Source organism: Lepidochelys kempii, chromosome 3, assembly GCF_965140285.1.
Source record: "Lepidochelys kempii isolate rLepKem1 chromosome 3, rLepKem1.hap1, whole genome shotgun sequence".
NCBI classification, from domain to species: Eukaryota; Metazoa; Chordata; order Testudines; family Cheloniidae; genus Lepidochelys; species Lepidochelys kempii.
Genome location: NC_136382.1, coordinates 76,517,719 through 76,535,274, shown reverse-complemented (window position 1 = coordinate 76,535,274; position 17,556 = coordinate 76,517,719). Strand labels below are relative to the sequence as shown.

General features: G+C 37.8%; 1 protein-coding gene across 6 annotated transcripts in view; it reads left to right on the top strand.

Moving 5' to 3' along the window:
- Positions 1-17,556, top strand: part of USP45 (ubiquitin specific peptidase 45) — a 103,388-nt gene that overhangs the window by 53,739 nt on the left and 32,093 nt on the right. For all 6 annotated transcript variants that reach the window (XM_073336844.2, XM_073336845.2, XM_073336846.2 and 3 more), the window contains exons 9-10: positions 12,291-12,378; positions 16,806-16,887. In XM_073336844.2, the coding sequence (XP_073192945.2) occupies positions 12,291-12,378; positions 16,806-16,887 (170 nt within the window). The remainder of the gene's footprint in view (positions 1-12,290; positions 12,379-16,805; positions 16,888-17,556) is intronic.

Below are 17,556 nucleotides of genomic sequence, written 5' to 3'. Positions count from 1 at the left end.
CATCCACTGTTAATTTTGTTAGTGTTGCAGCTGTCAGACGTTTTGCTAGGACAGATTGTGTGCATAGCTACAGGGCCCTTCTGTTTGTTTTCCACTATTCTGAATATTAGGACTGCAGACTTTTGACTTATCTAGAGACTTAGTGACTGACACAACATTTATGTATTAAGAGGACCTAAATATTTCCTATATTTGTTACGGCTGAATAATTTTATCAGTGGAAGAAACTTCAGTTACTTTGTTTAGAAATGTGCACCAAGTTCATATTACAGTACTTGAGTGATTAGTGTCAATGAGTATATTTTAGGTATTAGAAAAACTGCTCTGTACTTCCCCCATAATACAACTACTTGTTTTGCTGCATGAATGTTGCTAAACAAGATTTTATTGCTGGTCTCCAGGATGATGTGGAACAAGGTGCTGTACTTCTGATGAAGAAGAGATTCATATTCTCTCTCTCTCTCTCTCTCTTTCCTGATGTATTGTAAAGCCTAGGGAGGGATTCACTGGGGACGTGGTGAACTGAGGTTACAGGCACTTATGTGTACTGTGCTTTTTGGAAACCAGCCTTACAGAATGCTTGGAACATTCCACCATCATCATGCTGCTGAGAGAAATAATGTTTATGGAATGATGAGATAATGCTACAGGTGATTCATGGAATGAAGGAAAGAGAAACCATTTTTTTTTTTTATTTGTCAGCTTGTTAGGACACTTTTTTTTTTGTAGGAGGAGGATTGAGGATTTTCTACAATTTTTCTTCGCTTTTTAATTGAAAAAGTTCCCAGGTTTCACTGCACACCTTACTTCATTAAAAGCCCTCCCCCAGCATCAGACTGTAGGGGCTGCTTCTTTCCTGACTGAGCATAGAGATTTTTATGAGAGTCTCTATGACTTGCATACATGTACTTGCTCCACTTCTGGAGAACTGTAGCAGAGAAGAGTGGACCTGTCAGGCTGACCTTCCCTCTTGTGCTGCTGATATAAAACCAAAACTTGTGGACCCCCTTCCATCCCTGAAAAAATAAGTAGGTGACACATCGTTCTTTAAATGAGACTAAAGAACATGGTAAGGAACCTCAGAGAAACCTAACAAAGCTAGGTGAATGGGCAGCACAAACATGGATGACATTAATTGCTGGCAAGTGCAAGGTATTGCACGATGCCAGGAATAATTTTTACTACTCATATGTTCCTGGATTCTAAATTAACTGTACCTGTTCAGGAGAAAGACCTGTACATCATTTTGAACAGCTCAGTGAAAATATTTGCTTGGTCTGTAGTGGTAGTAAACAAAGCAAACAAAATGTTTATTCAGATGTATAAAGAACAGGATAGAAAACAATACTGAAAATATTTTAATGCTGTAATATAAATCATTGGTATGCCCTAACCTGGAATACCGTGTTCAGTTCTGGACAGTCTGTCTCAAAAAAGATACTAGCGAGGCAAGGTGGGTGAGATGATGTCTTTTATTGGACCAACTTCTGTTGGTGAGAGAGAGAGAGAGAAGCTTTCAAGCTACACAGAGCTCTTCTTCAGGTCTGGGAAACTTATTCAGAATGTCACAGCTAAATAAAAGGTGGAACAGATTGTTTAGAATAAGTAGTTAACACATATATTTCAAGGGACCATTCAAGGTGAAGTGACCTGTTAACACCCCTCCAGTCATAGGGGGAAAGGAAGTAGCGGGTAGTGGAGAAAGGCACCTGGGTGAGGCTTGCCAGTGGGTTATTGATTTTTGTAATAAACTGTAAATCCAGTGTCTCTATTCAGTCAGTTATTTTTAGTGTTTAGCAAAGTTATTAATTTAATCTGTTCCACCTTGTGTTTAACTGTGACACTCTGAGTACATTTCCCAGACCTGAAGAAGAACTCTGTATATAAGATATTACCTCACCCACTTTGTCTCTCTAGTATCCTGGGACTGACAGGGCTACAAGAACACTGCATACATTATTTAAAAAAAAAAAAAAAGATACAGCAGAAATAGAAAGGATCCAGAGAGAGTCAACAAAAAATATTTAGAGGCACAGACACACTTCCATATGAGGAGAGGATCTTTAAGTATTTTGTTATTAAGTTTCCCATGCCTTGTGAGGAAAGCACAGTCGAGAAGGTTTATTTTGGTTTTTTTTTTGTTTTGTTTTGTTTTTAAAAATCAGGATAATGTATTGCCCCTGTATAATGTGATTGGGCTACTTTATTACAATTGTGGGTTTTTTTTACAGTGTTGCTTAATTCTGAACAACAAAGGATGACTTAATCTCGAATACATATGAAGATTATTATACTTTAAAAGAAGTGTAAAAATTGTATTTGGGGTGTGCACTTTTAACTAGTACTGCATAATTTTCATTGTAAAAAATAGCCACATTCTAACTGGTAGATAATGATTAGAAACATCTTTTTAGCTGATGTACAAGATATAAATGCTTGACCCAAGATCAGCAGTGAAATGATAGGCTTAACTAATAAGTACATGGCTGTCACAGTTGTCCTTCACTTCTTATGACCATTAGCAGGAGTTCAACCTGTTCTGTCATTATACTGCTGACACTGTACAACAGGTTGTAGCGCATTGGCACTGGCTTCCATATGTCGGCACATCTGTGAGCGGTCAACTCAACCAACCATCTTAGAGTCCTCCACTTTTGCCAAGGATCTTGCTTGAAGCATATTTTCAAGGAGACAAGAGCACATCTCTTAGTTGTCAGATTTCTATGAATCAGTGTGGATTAATTCTTTTACTCCCAAATTTGGGTTAGTAAGGATAGGAATCTTCCTGTAAATACCCTGTATTGTACTGGTTCACCTTTTTATATTCTCCTTCTCCCCCCACATCCTCCCAACATAAACAAAAAGCAGATTTACCAATCCTGAGCATTTTTCTGCAGCATTGTAAAGATTTAGAATTGACTGTGGCATTAATATAGCACGTTACAGGCATGGGTGCCCAATTGTTCATATATTAATCATGTGTTAACAATGACATCACTTGTCAGTCAAAGTAAACCAGCCAAACCTATCTTACCATCTTTTTAAAAAATGTTTTCCTGTCACTTCACCTTTAAAAGGTTAACTGTTATACTCCAATCCTCATTTTGTTCTATATAATAGCATGTGATAATTGTTAGTTCTTTCAGTTAATCCATTTTAACTATAGTGAAGATCTTAAAAATACAGCAAAGTCTAAAGAAAATTTTTAAAAATAACCACTTCTAGCCCTGTTAGATGCCCCTCACACTACAGTAAAACTCTAAAACAAAAGGTGTCTTAATGATTTCTCTTTAATGGGAACTACCACATCTTGTTGGTCATATGTGTCCTTTCCTATTTAAGACAATAAAGTTAATAAGTAGAACATCAAATGAAAATGTTCTCCCTTGGAACTTTTCACTAAATTAATTCTGATTAATAGTATATGTTGTTAATCAGTGGGAAACTATACTACACATCCATTAATGATAATGAAAGATGTATGCAATTATCCTTGAATTCCATTACTAATCTGTCTCTGATTTAAGTGAGTTGTACGTATCTTATATAAAAAAGGACTTTATAGCGTTGCTCATTGTTTTGACTCTGGAAGATGTCAGGTTTCATCCTCATCAGTTTTTCCCCCCATTTCTCTCCGATGTGTGGGAGTTGTGTGTGTACAGATATGGGAAGATATCTGCTGAATATATTGATAAATTTTGGGTGTTTTAGAACAACAGCAATGTATGTAAAGTAATACTGAACCCAGCAGTTCTCCGGCTAATTTGTTTTTCCAAAAGTGAGTTGATTTTACAGCTTGTTACTTAAATAAATTTCAGAGTGAAGAATGACTTTATAGATGTCACTTCTCTTGCCCTATGTTAACCGTAGAAGACCTCCGTAGTGTATGACAAACGGGCACAGAATGCAAATTATAAGGTACTATATTTACAAATATGAGTGTTTGATCTGCACGTATACTGTGCACTTGTGTAATTATTAATGCTCATTATTTTTGTTGGAGCATCTAGGAGCCCTGTGTTTCACATCCCTTCAGTGTTCCTCTCACAGGCTATTGGTATGATATTATAAAGCAAAGCTGACCAGTTCTGTTACAAGACTAGGAAAAATCATATTGTCTTCTAGCTCAAGACCTGGTTTGGACAAGTGAAATTATTGTGCACTGGACAAGGTGATGACATGCTTTTAAAAGTAAGTGCACTGACTAGCCAGAGTGTGCAACCTGAAAATGAAAACTCACTCCCTCTTCTGTTGATTTCATTTCAAATGTAACTGAGCAGTGGAAGAAATAGTTTTTTCTGGCCAGTCTGCTAATTTGATGAAATTCCTACTTGGGCTCTGCTCAACTAGTTTTGCCCCATACTACATTTTCGGGAAGGTGCACGTGGCTAACTATGCATGTGCTGTTCCCAAAGTGAAGCAGGAGTTATACCTACCATATGGTGACATTTACAAGGAAACTTCAGTTTAAATCTCAGGGTAGATGCATTGGCCTGGGATTTTAATTGAAGTCAGATCAGCAGCTTGCTCTGGAAAAGAGGGCATGCAATATTGTGACAGAGGGGATGGTATCTTTCTATAAGCATCTTTAATGTGCAGTAAAATTATGTTAAGAATAAATACTTAAACACAGTCTCATTTAGATTACAAAAAGTTTGGAAACAACAAAACTATAGATCTGTGTAGTCCTTTGACAAGTTGTCTACCAAGGATTCTATGATCCTGACACCGAGGATGTATAAAAATATGCATAGAGATCTTTACTTAATTTTGCATTAGAAATAAATTAATTTTTGCTTGATGAATATTTGTTAAAGTATGATTATATGTTATAGTGGACTGTTAGTATAAAGGGGACTCACAGAGTTTTGATGGGAGCCATGATTTAGGCTACTATCTGTTTACCATGCAATACAGTATTTGTTTTATAAATAGATGTCAACCCATATAGTTTACAAACATGTCATTTGTAGAAACTGTTGGCCCAGCCTTCAAGAATTTTGCTTCATTTGGGTTTGGGAGGTGGACAGTGATGCCTCTGACTCTCTTTTAAAATAATAAATTTGCTAGTGGTCATTTCAGTTTTTTTCATTTGTCTTGGGTAATAACTGTAAAATCAGCAACTGCCAGTGTTCCTTCTGTGTCCTTGCCCTGACTCCCAAGCTGGCTCCTTTCTTTTGCTGCTGATGCCAGACACCATAAAAGAGGACAGCTCGAAGGACGCACTGTGAGAGGACAAGGGCAACACCAGACGTATGTTTGGATTCCTTGTTTGGCAGATTTCTAATTCACAGGGACCAGAAATTTTGTAGGGATAGACTGCAATAGTTGTGGTGTTTCTGAAACCTGTGGTAGTTTAGATCATTTGTTTAATGTGGGAAGTATTTAGGTGTGGTAGTGGTAGGGAAGGAAGTTTATACTAGGAATTGTAAGCAAGCATTTGACATTGCACATCTAAAAGATGCTGAATTTCTTTGGCATATTCTCCTGTTTGTTGTTACCAAATTAAGCATACAAAATGAGTGTGTGCATTTGAAAATGTGACACACTGAGTATTTTAATCATTTACCTCTTGTTACTCCCCTAGCCCTGTTCTTGTATCTAGTATCATGGATGCATAAAAAAAAATTAACTTTCCCTGTGGATGAGGAGCCTCATAGGAGCAAGAATAGTGAATTTTGGCTGTTTAAAACTGAACACATTTATTTATTTCAACAACTTCCTGTTTTCTCTCCCATGTACTTGAAACTATTCAGCATGCAGTTAGATAATATCTCTTTCCTTTTGCGGTGCTTTCAAAGAACTTCATTGTAGATTCAGTGCTTTCCAAATAGCATTCAATTCTATATCTATGTTCATTGGGGTATTTAAAAAAATTCATATTCCCACGCTTTCCCTCTAACCGTGTGATGGGATATGTGTTTAAGTGCATATATTCCAGAAATTCTGAGTTCTCCTGACTAGTATTAATTGCAGAAGATGGTATTGGATGTGACAGACCATGTGACAGTTATTTTGTTGACTTGGGAAATTCATGTACATGGTTTGAGTTACATTTTCCTTCCTTACTCATTTTTGGCATTTTGCCTATCCATGGATGCATACTCCATACCACTTGATAGTAAGACAGTAAGTGAAATAATCTATTAAAAATAGCTGTAAATAAGAGTAGATGTTATTTGGAGCACTGAGAAAACCCCTGTTTTCTCGATAGTGAAATTCTGTCTTTGCTATTATTTTTCATCACAGAAAGTTTCTTCTTCAATAGAGGCTGAAGAAAAATGTTCTGTAGCAAATTCCTTGAAGAAGTGATCTCTCTCAAAATTGCAGCCATCTTTTAGTGTGCTCATTGGGACTGAGGCCACAAACTTCTTTTTTTTCCACTGAATGCATCCAATGAATTGAGCTGTAGCTCATGAAAGCTTATGCTCAAATAAATTTGTTAGTCTAGAAGGTGCCACAAGTACTCCTTTTCTTTTTGCAAACTTCCTTCAGTTAATATGGCCACTGCTTCCATTCCCCTGCTCCTCATTGTGTTCCTCTCTGTCTTCTGACAGTTGTTATTATTAGGGGGTTATTATTTTCCTCTGAGGGCAGCTTGGTTTCACTCCTATTGGGAACAAAGGAAGGCAGTAACAGTTTCAAAAGAAGGCAATTCTCAGTGAGTTTCTCTGAGGAAGCCGGTTTTTTTGGTTCAGCCTCTGCGGAAGGAGAAACTTGTAGTTATGAAAAATAACAGCACCCCCCCCCCATTAACTCTAAATTTATTTTTAGAAACACATTTCTTTACTTTGCACCAGATCTACTGAACGGAGTGATGTAGGAGGATGTAGGGGTGGAGGGCTGGAGGCAAGGGAAACTATTGTGTGTGCATGGCAAAAGGCAGAGAACAGGAGAAATGGGGAACTTGGGGCCTATATGTATAAGGGAATGTGGAGGACAGGCAGAAAAGGAAAAATAGGATAATACACTCTGACTACTTTGTGCTGCTCTGGTGATGCAACGCAGCTGTAAATCTAGCTTAACTGGCCATATATTCTGGATGCTTTGGGCTCTTCCAGGGTGTCATAAAGCTACCAGAGAAGACTGGTGAAACTAGCCTTAAAAGTTAAAATGATTTAAGATTGATATTACGTATCAACATTTCTGTGCAACCATTAAAAATATATGGTAGCATTCTCTTTGGGCTTCTTTTTAGTGTTAATGTAGGAAATTTTTAGGGATATTTTTTAAAATTTGCAAACAAAAACTAAGATGGAGTTATGGTAGATAATATATATCAGTAATACATTAATGATTACAGGGATATTGTAATTATACCAAAAGCAAGCATTACAAACCTAGGAAATTCAGAATTAAGGTTAAACTTAAAAGAAATCCAAACATGTTAAGATATGGACATGCACAAACAACTTTAACTGTGCTCTGCAGTGGCACCATGCAATAACTGGATGATTATAATGCATTTTACTGTTTTTGGTCCCAGAATAGATTGGCTTTTAAAGACTTGTGAATTTTTTTCACACCTCTCAACGTATCATTATAGGGCAGAGTTCAGGTTGTTCGGGTGTCTTAACTGTGTATTTCCATATCTTGAAGTGTAGATAATCTAACAATTTTTAATTCAGCATCTGTATATTTTTTAGAATCCTGGGTCTCTACCATTCTTTTTTACCATGATGTGGACTACATTCACAGGAGGCTGTTATCATTCCAATCACCACTATTATTAACTTCTCCTTCTCCTTTCAAACACTACTTGGCTCCTTCTATCTTTCTAGATAAAAATAACACTGCTTCCCTGAAGCATTTAGGAATTCAAAGACCATTCTGGATCCATCTGTTCATCTGTTAATCATACTATCATTTTGTGTGGTTAGATTTTTGTTTCTAGGTCTTGTAAGATTGCTTACATATACTTTGGGTACGTAATTCCAGTCCGCTGTACAAGTACAGGAGCTTTTCACACTCTAAATTGTCAAGCTTCATTATTGGGAGCAATCAGGAAGCTTTATAAGGTTCCCTGGTAGAGTCTCATCCTCTAGTGTTAAGGATTATTAAGGGTGATTAAAGCTCTGCCAAATTCCAGATTAGAACTCCTCAGATTCCACTTTCCTCTGTGTAAACTTTCACCCCTGGTCTTTTCCCTCCCTTCTGACTGTCTATGGAAGTTGCCTGTTTAAAAGTATTTACCTCTGCCGAAAACATTGGTACATTGATGTCTGTAAATACCTTTTTACAGTTTTTCATAAGGGCATAGAACATTACAGTACCCTGTTTTGTTCCCAAATGTAGTTCACAGGAATCAGATAATAAACCTCCTTTCTGTCTGTCTAAGGGAGGCCTTTAGGCATACTCTGGATCTTGTCAGGGCTATGGCAGTGTTTCTCCACAGAACAAAAGTGCTTTGTAAATGGATGCAGAGGCATAGGTGCTGACTCCGTGGGTGCTCTGGGGCTAGAGCACCCATGGGGAAAAATTGGTGGGTGCTCTGCACCCATTGGCAGCTCCCTGCCCCAGCCCTAGCTTGCCTCCACCTCTTCCCCTGAGCGCACCGCTGCGTCCTGCTTCTCCCCCCTCCCTCCCAGCGCTTGGGCCGCAAAACAGCTGTTTTGCGGCGCAAGCGCTGGGAAGGAGGGGGAGGTGGAGGAACGCGGCGCACTGGGGGAAGAGGCAGGGCTGGGGCGCAGATTTGGGGAGGGGTCCAATAGGGACAGGGAGGGGGCGGAGTCGGGGCAGGGGTGGGGCGCCTGTGCTCAGAGGGCTCAAAAAGTATGAAAATACACTAAATAAATCGTAGTTAAATGGTTATTAATATGTATTAAGGGAACATTACTAGCATAAGGCTTGCCTTAGCCACTTGCAGTAAGGCCCATTCTTCTTAGAGGATGGCTTCCTCTTGGCCTGACAAGGGAGTCTGCTTCGGTGGTTGAGATCAGCGAGGTATCAGTGTAAAGCTTGTTTTGTCCCTTTACTCATCATTACAGAGTGACTGTAAAAATGTCTGCACGTGCAGTCTTTGGATTTGGAATTCTGGGTGCCAGTGTGATGGTATTCTCTGCTTTCCTCTGTAGTTAGCCTGCTTGGTGTCAGGGTAGGTACTGCTAAGCAGGAGGTTCCCTCACAGAAAGGAAGATTTTGATCTTACTTTCTCTGCAGAAGCCAATCCTGTTTTGAGTTCCAACTGGAGGTGGCATAGTTTCCAGTTGCATTTTGTCTTATCACTTGGCGAGCTCAGGATGGCTGCAGGGGGAATCCATTAAAAACTGGGCTTTCCACAACCATCAGTTTGCATTGATAAATCCAAATTTTCCTTCCTCCTTGTCAGTTGTGGAGATGGAAGGTTATTAAAGGGAACTAGGATGACAAGTACAATGCAGCTTTCTCCCACAGGGAAAATATTTGCATATGGTATATGCATACAAGAAAGGAATAAAGAAGATTAATGGTGAGTTATAATCGTTTTCAGGGCTTCTCAGGTCATCCTGTCTTAATCTTGAATGACCGGACTCTAATATCCTTTTGTTGGTACTGCTGAGCCTGGGTAAGGATATTAGAATCTGGCCCTTACACTGTAAACTCTTTGGGATGGAGTTTGTGTCTTGTATAGGTCAGTCATATGGTCAGCCCTTAAAAAGGTAAATAATAATAAAGCAAAGATGGTTGACAGCTGGAGATCAGTTTGAAGAATTTCGGGTAACTGGCTAAAGGGCACTAAAAAGAAATTTGTGTTGGCTTAGGTATCAGGATGCACTGCAGAAAGTTTTCCCATAGAGGGAGTAACCAGGCAATCCGAGGGCTTTAGAGACTGATTCTAGGCACAGACGTGAGGTAGCACTGAGCCATGCAGAATAGGTCCAATGAACTGATTACTTTCCTTTTTTTCTCCTTCTATTTAACTATTTTAGTTTCTGCCTGATTTTCTCATTGTGTTTTTGTTTTGTAGGTTTTTTTTTTTTTTGGGTGGGGGATAATTCTAAAGAGATGCTGATCGGAGCTTTCCTTGGGGAAAGGGTCCTGGAGCTGAACTCCTGCTCCTTCTAAACACTGTTCTCAGGTCATGGTTACAATGCTCATAGAGGTAAATGTTTGCAGTAGAACAGTTGTTTGTGTGTGTGGCAGAGTAACTGCCTGTGTATCCACAAGCATGCAGGGGGAGAGGAAGAAAATACACAACTGCAATTTTTTTCTGAAAAACAATTAGACAATCTCTATGCTTTGGACATACTCTGTAGTTATAGTTTTAATGCCAGAGGGTGTGATAAGTGGTTAAAAGAATTAGCATGAGGAAGGATGGCAGGGCCATTTAAGAATATGCTATTCAGGCATATGCAGATTTTCCTTCTGGCAGTGGTCTTGAAGAAGGCTCTTGGCAAGTTAGACTTGTACATAATTTGTTCCATCCAGAAGGCAATCAGTTAATGATTATATAGACCCTTTGCTATGCTCAGTATTATATGCTGCTTTTGATCAAGTGATACAGATAATTAGGACTTGCAATAACAGCTCAACTCATGGCAGAAACTGACCTAGAATCAGCATGTTGCTTGTTGCTTAAACACACACATTCTCTTTTTTTTTTATATTTGGAAAACAATATTTCTCTTGATAAGAGTATACCTAGAGCTTGTGAAGTTTCCTGTTTGTTGTGCTTTTAAGTTCAATACATTCTGGAATCAGTGTTGAAGCAGAGGACCGGCAAAATCATTCCTCCAATAGTTAGATGACTCTTTTTGGTTTTGTTTGAGAACTCGTCAGATATTATTGGGAAAGATTTCCAAAATGATTTGCAAGTTATGATAGCAGGTGAAAATCTGTGGTGAATAACTTTTGGGTGTTAGACAATTCTTGATGATATAGTTTAATACTACTGAGGTTTCTTTATATTCTCTTGCTACCAAGTAACAGCAAATAATGTTACCGAGTATTCATACATTGCTTTGTGTACTTTGGGCCGTGTAATGGGTAAAAATTTCTGAGGAGACTGGGTCTACTTTGCTAAGCATAGCATTAGCTAAGCTTAATAGGACTAACACTAATGCTTTTCTGGGTATTGAAGTGTCTGACTCCTGGAATTCTGTTAGCCCCCCCCCAGATTCTTGATGATATGATATGATCAGAATTAGAAAAGGTGCCATTTATATCAAGACCTTTTTTGATGCAGTAGGTGATTTAGTCAGATGAGCTGAACATGCTATGGGACACAGGAAGATCAAAATCGCCTTTGTTATGAATGAATAATTATATGTGATCCTCCTTGAGTTATGATGACATATCTAGATAACTTATTGCTATATTCAGTAACCACACACAAGATAGAATGTGTAACTTTTGGTATTTAGCCATGCTGTGGGATCATAATATTTTATATAACTGAGGATGGAGTTACTTGGATTACTACAGTGAGACGTGAGCTGGCCCCTTCAGCTGTGATTTTTCAAAACTACAATTGGGCATCCAAATCCCCTAGGCCGATTTGAAAAATGTCAGCAGTCATGTACACCAACTTATTACCCTGCTGGTCCAGACCTAGCTTTATGGAGTGGATGGGCTAGGTCAAAAAGATGCTTGAAAGATTTTGTCGTCAGTCGGAGGCTTTTCATGTATTCTAGAAATAAAAGTATCCTTTTGGCTTGCCTGTGCTGCTGCCTGCAGCTCCCATTGGCCGGGAACAGCGAACCGTGGCCACTGGGAGGCGCAAGCAGCCGTACCTGCAGACGCTCATGTAAACAAAGCGTCTTGTGGCCCCCTGGGGGCTTACTCTGAACAAGCTGCAAACCAAGTTCAGGAACCCCTGCCCTAAATTCATATGGAGCATGGCATTTATTTTTTTAATATATTCACCATCTTACCCATTCAGATGCCTTTCACTACATTCAGTAAGTTTAAAAATCAAAAGGCTGATTGAGCAAGTAGGCTTGAAGCTATCATAGGTAGATTATTGAAGTATAAATGAGGATGAGCTCTTATCTTATTGTTACTTTCTAAGTAATTGTACTTGTGTAATTTCTGACCTGGACTATGTTACCATTTGGTCCAAGACTCAAGATGTTCCTTCAGTCTCTAAATACAATTTTTCCAAATATTGTATGTATTATAACACTGAGTCCTGTATTCTGTACGTCAGCCTGAGGTTTTTGTCTTTTTTAAAAATTATTATTATTATTTTTTTGAAGGGTAGAGGAGGGGCACGGTTGGGAGAGGGAGTATAGTGTTTTGAAAATACTTCCCCAGAAATCCTAAGTGGAAGCCATCAGAGTCATTTTGAACTTTTCTCGCTTCTTCTATAGGGCTCCTCGGTTTAAAGGGTTCCAACAGCAGGATAGCCAAGAGCTTCTCCACTATTTGTTGGATGCAATGAGAATAGAAGAAACAAAGGTAAAATCTTTGTATATTTTCAGTGAAGTAGCTTGAATTGACTGTAGATCAGATGTCATCTTTTCACACACTTTGTTTTCTCTGTTTAAAATATACATAATGAAATGACTACTAAGGCTTGTTTCTGCTATTTTCCAAAAAAGCAACTTGATTATTACATTTTCATTTTGGTATTTTAAATCTGTTGATCTGGATGCAGATTTCAGTTGATTGTTGAAGGGGATATCATAAATGATGGTGGTTATAACTTTACTGTAACTTTGGAAACACCATTTTAGGAGACTGAATCTTCTGTAGTTATTTAAAAAATACGCTTTTTAAGTGGTAGGGTGAAAGTCATGTCCCTAACTCATTTGGTAAAATCTGCTTCAGGATAAAACTTCATATACCTCCCCACATCCAGGGAGCAATTAGTTTATGTTCTAAAATTTCACTGAAACCAATTTGACTGAAAAAAAAAATTAAAGCAAAAATATTATCCAAGTTTTTGATGTCTTTTAGCAATGTTTTAAGTGAAGAAAAATTGCTTGTTTTACAAATGAAACTGTATTTTACATTACTTAACAAATCTAGATCCCCTAAATATATATATGGTACGTAAAGAAAGCTTTTTATATTAAAAAGATATCTATACACGTTTAGTATTTACTTTCTTCATTTCTGCCCCTTACTTCCCTGTTTCCAGAAGTACAGTCTTGAACCATAATACATCTGATCTGATTTGTTTGACATCTCAGGTTCATCACTGTTTTTCCTCTTTCTGACTCAGAGGAAAAGGTCTTTCTTCAAGCAATTGTAATAGCAAATAACCTTTTCCCGAAGGAGACACTTCACTATGGTAGTGATCGTTCAATATAGCCCTTCTTCCATCTCAAGCAAAGTTTTTAATTCAGTAGTTCTCAAACTTTTGTAGTGGTGACCCCTTTCACACAGCAAGCCTCTGAGTGTGACACTCTCTGCCCCCCCCCTTATAAATTAAAAACACTTTTTTTATATTTAACACCATTATAAATGCTGGAGGTGAAGCGGGGTTTGTGGTGGAAGCTGACAGCTCACAACCCCCCAGGTCTTAACCTCGCGATGCCCTGTGGGGTCCCGCCCCCCAGTTTCAAAACTCCCGGGTTAATTGTATAGTACCTGTAATGTATCTATACTGCATTATCATGGACATGAGATCTGAAGCCACTCCTGTACCCAGGTCTCTGGCACAATAGAGCCATTGAGCCATCGCCACACAGCAGCTCTATGTTGCAGTATTTTTATGTATTTTGGACTTCATGGAGCTATTTTTCTGACAAATGGCACATCTGGTCATCAGTCAGTCCATATTGTCATTGTCTGAATAAAGACGATAGACAATACTATTATAGCTTCCAATGTACAGCAAGATTATGCGGCGACAGTATGCTATAAATAAGCTGCAAAAGTGGTTAGCATGAATTGTGGAAATGCACTGCGAACGTGCAACTCAAACCCAGTTGAATATCAACAAGCTCCTTGTTGCAAAGCTGAAAACTTAGTTCATGTAAACAATAGGCTGTATCCTAAAAGTAGTGAACTATGGAGAAGCTTTTCTCAGTCCTGACCTTGTAATGTCATAAAAGGACCCACTGAGCAAAACTATAAGGACTGCTGTTTTTTATTGCTTTTACTTTAAGGGGGGGGAAAAGAGTTTTCAGAATGTTGTAGTGATGGTGGTACTGTGTTGTTCCTATTGACTTTAATGGGGTAGAGTGGTTTAAACCCTATTTACTGTGCAACCTATGAGAATATAGGTTTGACAGTAAAAGCAAGGAATGCTTACTTAAACTAATATTCTGACACTCCTCTTCTCCCCCCGTAATGAACAGATTAACAAAAATGACCGCATAAATTCTAGTGCCGTCAGTGAACATGGCAGCATGATTAGGTCTTAGAATGTATTTTTTATTTGTTTTTAATAGTTTCATTAGAGAGTAATGGTGGCCGCTGTTATCACCATAATAGAACATGCCGAGGAATATTTTCTTTATACCTTAGGTTGTACAGTATTTCTGCCATCTCTGTTATTGGGTAAGTAAAGGTTGGTCCCACCTTTTACAGCAATTAAACCCCTGTTTTTCCATAATGGTGCATTACTATTAACAGTGACTTTATTACCTCAGGCTGTGCAGTAAGGGACATTACTAGTAAAAGCTCTTTTTTTCCCTCCCCTTTCTTTTTCGGGTCTATAAATGGTATGACAAACTGAGAATGTCGGATCTGTGGATCTATTCAATCTTGTGAGCAATGACAGTTGTGCCAGTCAGATACAAGCAGTAGCAGCATTGTCTGTCATGAGAACTGCACAGCTGTTAATCGTGCTATTGTTATGGAGTGTCACTACCATGTGTTTTTTGATTGAAGAAAGCCTACAGCAATATGTCTGCCACCAGAATCCTTTAGAAAATGATTATAGCCACTAACCTTCCTCTTTCATGCTGCTTTTAAATGTTCGCTTTTGAGTGTAAAGTTTCAGTAACAGCCCTGATAAAATAGCAGCTAACCACTTCAGTGTACCTGTGATAAACGTCTGTTCAGTTGAGCAGTCTAATTGGCACTTCTCTTAAAAATCCCAATTAATTTTTTCAATCAAAGCTATGTGGTCCTTTAAAATATACATACTGTATTCAAATAGGTGAGTGCAATCTCAAAATGCTTTTATAGTGCTACATAAATTACCTTTTCACTCTGCTTTTAATTTGTTTTTGTATCCTATAAAACAGTTCTTCTACAGCGCCTTGAGGTTTTGTCTGCAATTTCTGGGCTTTCTGAAACAATATTGCGTTCTTAGGAATCCTGTTTTTATTTTTTTTTTCTGCATTCTTCTGAAAATACATTAATCTATAAAAGTGGACCTTTAAAATAAAAGTCTGTCAATACCACAATCCAAATTACACACTGTCTGCTGTTTCCAGCGCTGTGTGCTGGAGATTGTTTCACACCAGGGTTTGAAGTAGCTGAACCCTGCTGCTAATTGATTAATGTCTGTTGCCATTGTTAGTAGCACCCTGACCATTCAAAGACTATGTCTTTCTTTGACCTAAATAAATGGTTCAACGCACTAATCCCAACAAAAGAGGTTGCTTATGGCCCTAAACCCATTTATGGTATTCAACTTGGTGAATTACGTATTGATTAGTCCTTTTAGTATATTGTTGGCTTTAAGATGAACAAAGCAGAGCTTGGGGTGTCCGGACTTAATTCACAAGCCAGGTCACATACTCATAAGGTAGAAGTATGACTAGTCTGTGGGTAGATAGATGAACTGGAAATTGAACCTCAAAAGCTATCCTTCATCATAGCATTTCCCAGTACATATGGTTTGAGTGGAACATGACAACTTACAACCATCTCAAATTTTAATATATTTTTATCCATTAGAACTATGTTGTAAAAGTGATGATTATTTGTTAGTAGGTCTGCTATGTACTACATACAAAACTTTTGTAGCATCACAGCTTGTTTCTGGAATGGAACTGTACATTGTTCTGTTTGTGACTTCTATGTGCCATTTAACAAATTATAATAATACAGTAGAACTTTGCTACTTTTCACTAATGAATGGGAGACCCATTACACATTACTGAAGACTGTGAATAAGTACTTTTTAAAAGGGAGAAAAATAAAAACAGGAACATATGGATAATGCATCCAAAAATGTACTCTGTTCCTGTATTTGACAGTATTGTTTAGTTTAATTATTTATGCTATTCCACAGCATACTGGGAAAAACTTAGTTATATATTCTGCAAAAATATTGAAACCTTAGTAATATGAGACCTCACTATGCTAACTGCAGTTAATTTTTGTTGAGAAGTGGGCAAAACTTGCTATTTTTATGTGCAAGCTACAGGTACAGGTAATATGATCCTGTTGGATGCTATTTAGATGCAGTTAGCCTCCTCCAAAAATATTTTTTTAGCGTTCTACGTTCTCTTCAGTACATTCAGATAATCCTTATATGGGTTAATGGGAGTTTTCTGTACACACACTGATGCATGACTAGATTGGTTATTATAATTGTTTTTAAAAGGTTGTATTGGCTAGCAAATAAAATTTACTCTCTAAATAGAGTAATTGAAACATGGTTAAATATATTTAGCAAATTTTACGCACTTTATATTTCAGTCAGTCACTGCACTACAAAGCAATTTCTCCATTATCACTTTATTTTCTTTCCGAGCAGTGTTCACTTCACAATCCACAATTTCTTGATAAATTCACTACATACCTAAATTGGCCCTTTTTGTGATGAAAAATGCTTGACGTAGTTAAAGCTAGAGTTATATAAACTTATGTAGTTTTCTGGAAATAACCAAAAGTTTTTGTTTCTAACAGTTAGGCACTCTAAAAACTGCCAATCACCCACTGAAAATACTTATTAAATATTTGGTTTATATTGATAGCGTATACAAGCTGCTATCTTAAAAGCATTCAACAATCCAACAACTAAAACTGCAGATGAGGAAACTAAAAGAAAAGTGAAAGGTATGTTGTTATATAATATAATATTGTCTTGTTATTTATAGTGATTTATTTTTAAGTTCTTTTTAGCAAATGAATCACTCTTTTCAAAAAAAAAAAATTGAATGTACAAGTTTTAAAATGGGTTTCAGAGTAGCAGCCGTGTTAGTCTGTATTCGCAAAAAGAAAAGGAGTACTTGTGGCACCTTAGAGACTAACAAATTTATATGAGCATAAGCTTTCATGAGCTACAGCTCACTTCATCGGATGCATTCAGTGGAAAATACAGTGGGGAGATTTATATACATAGAGAACATGCAACAATCGGTGTTACCATACACACTGTAACGAGAGTGATCATTTAAGCTGAGCTATTACCAGCAGGAGAGTGGAGTGGGGTGGGGTAGGGGGAGAGACCTTTTGTAGTGATAATCAAGGTGGGCCATTTCCAGCAGTTGACAAGAATGTATGAGGAACAGTGGGGGATGGGGGGAGGGAATAAACATGGGGAAATAGTTTTACTTCGTGTAATGACCCATCCACTCCCAGTCTGTATTCAAGCCTAAGTTAATTGTATCCAGTTTGCAAATTAATTCCAATTCAGCAGTCTCTCCTTGGAGTCTGTTTTTGAAGTCTTTTTGTTGAAGAATTGCCACTTTTAGGTCTGTAATGGAGTGACCAAAGAGAATGAAG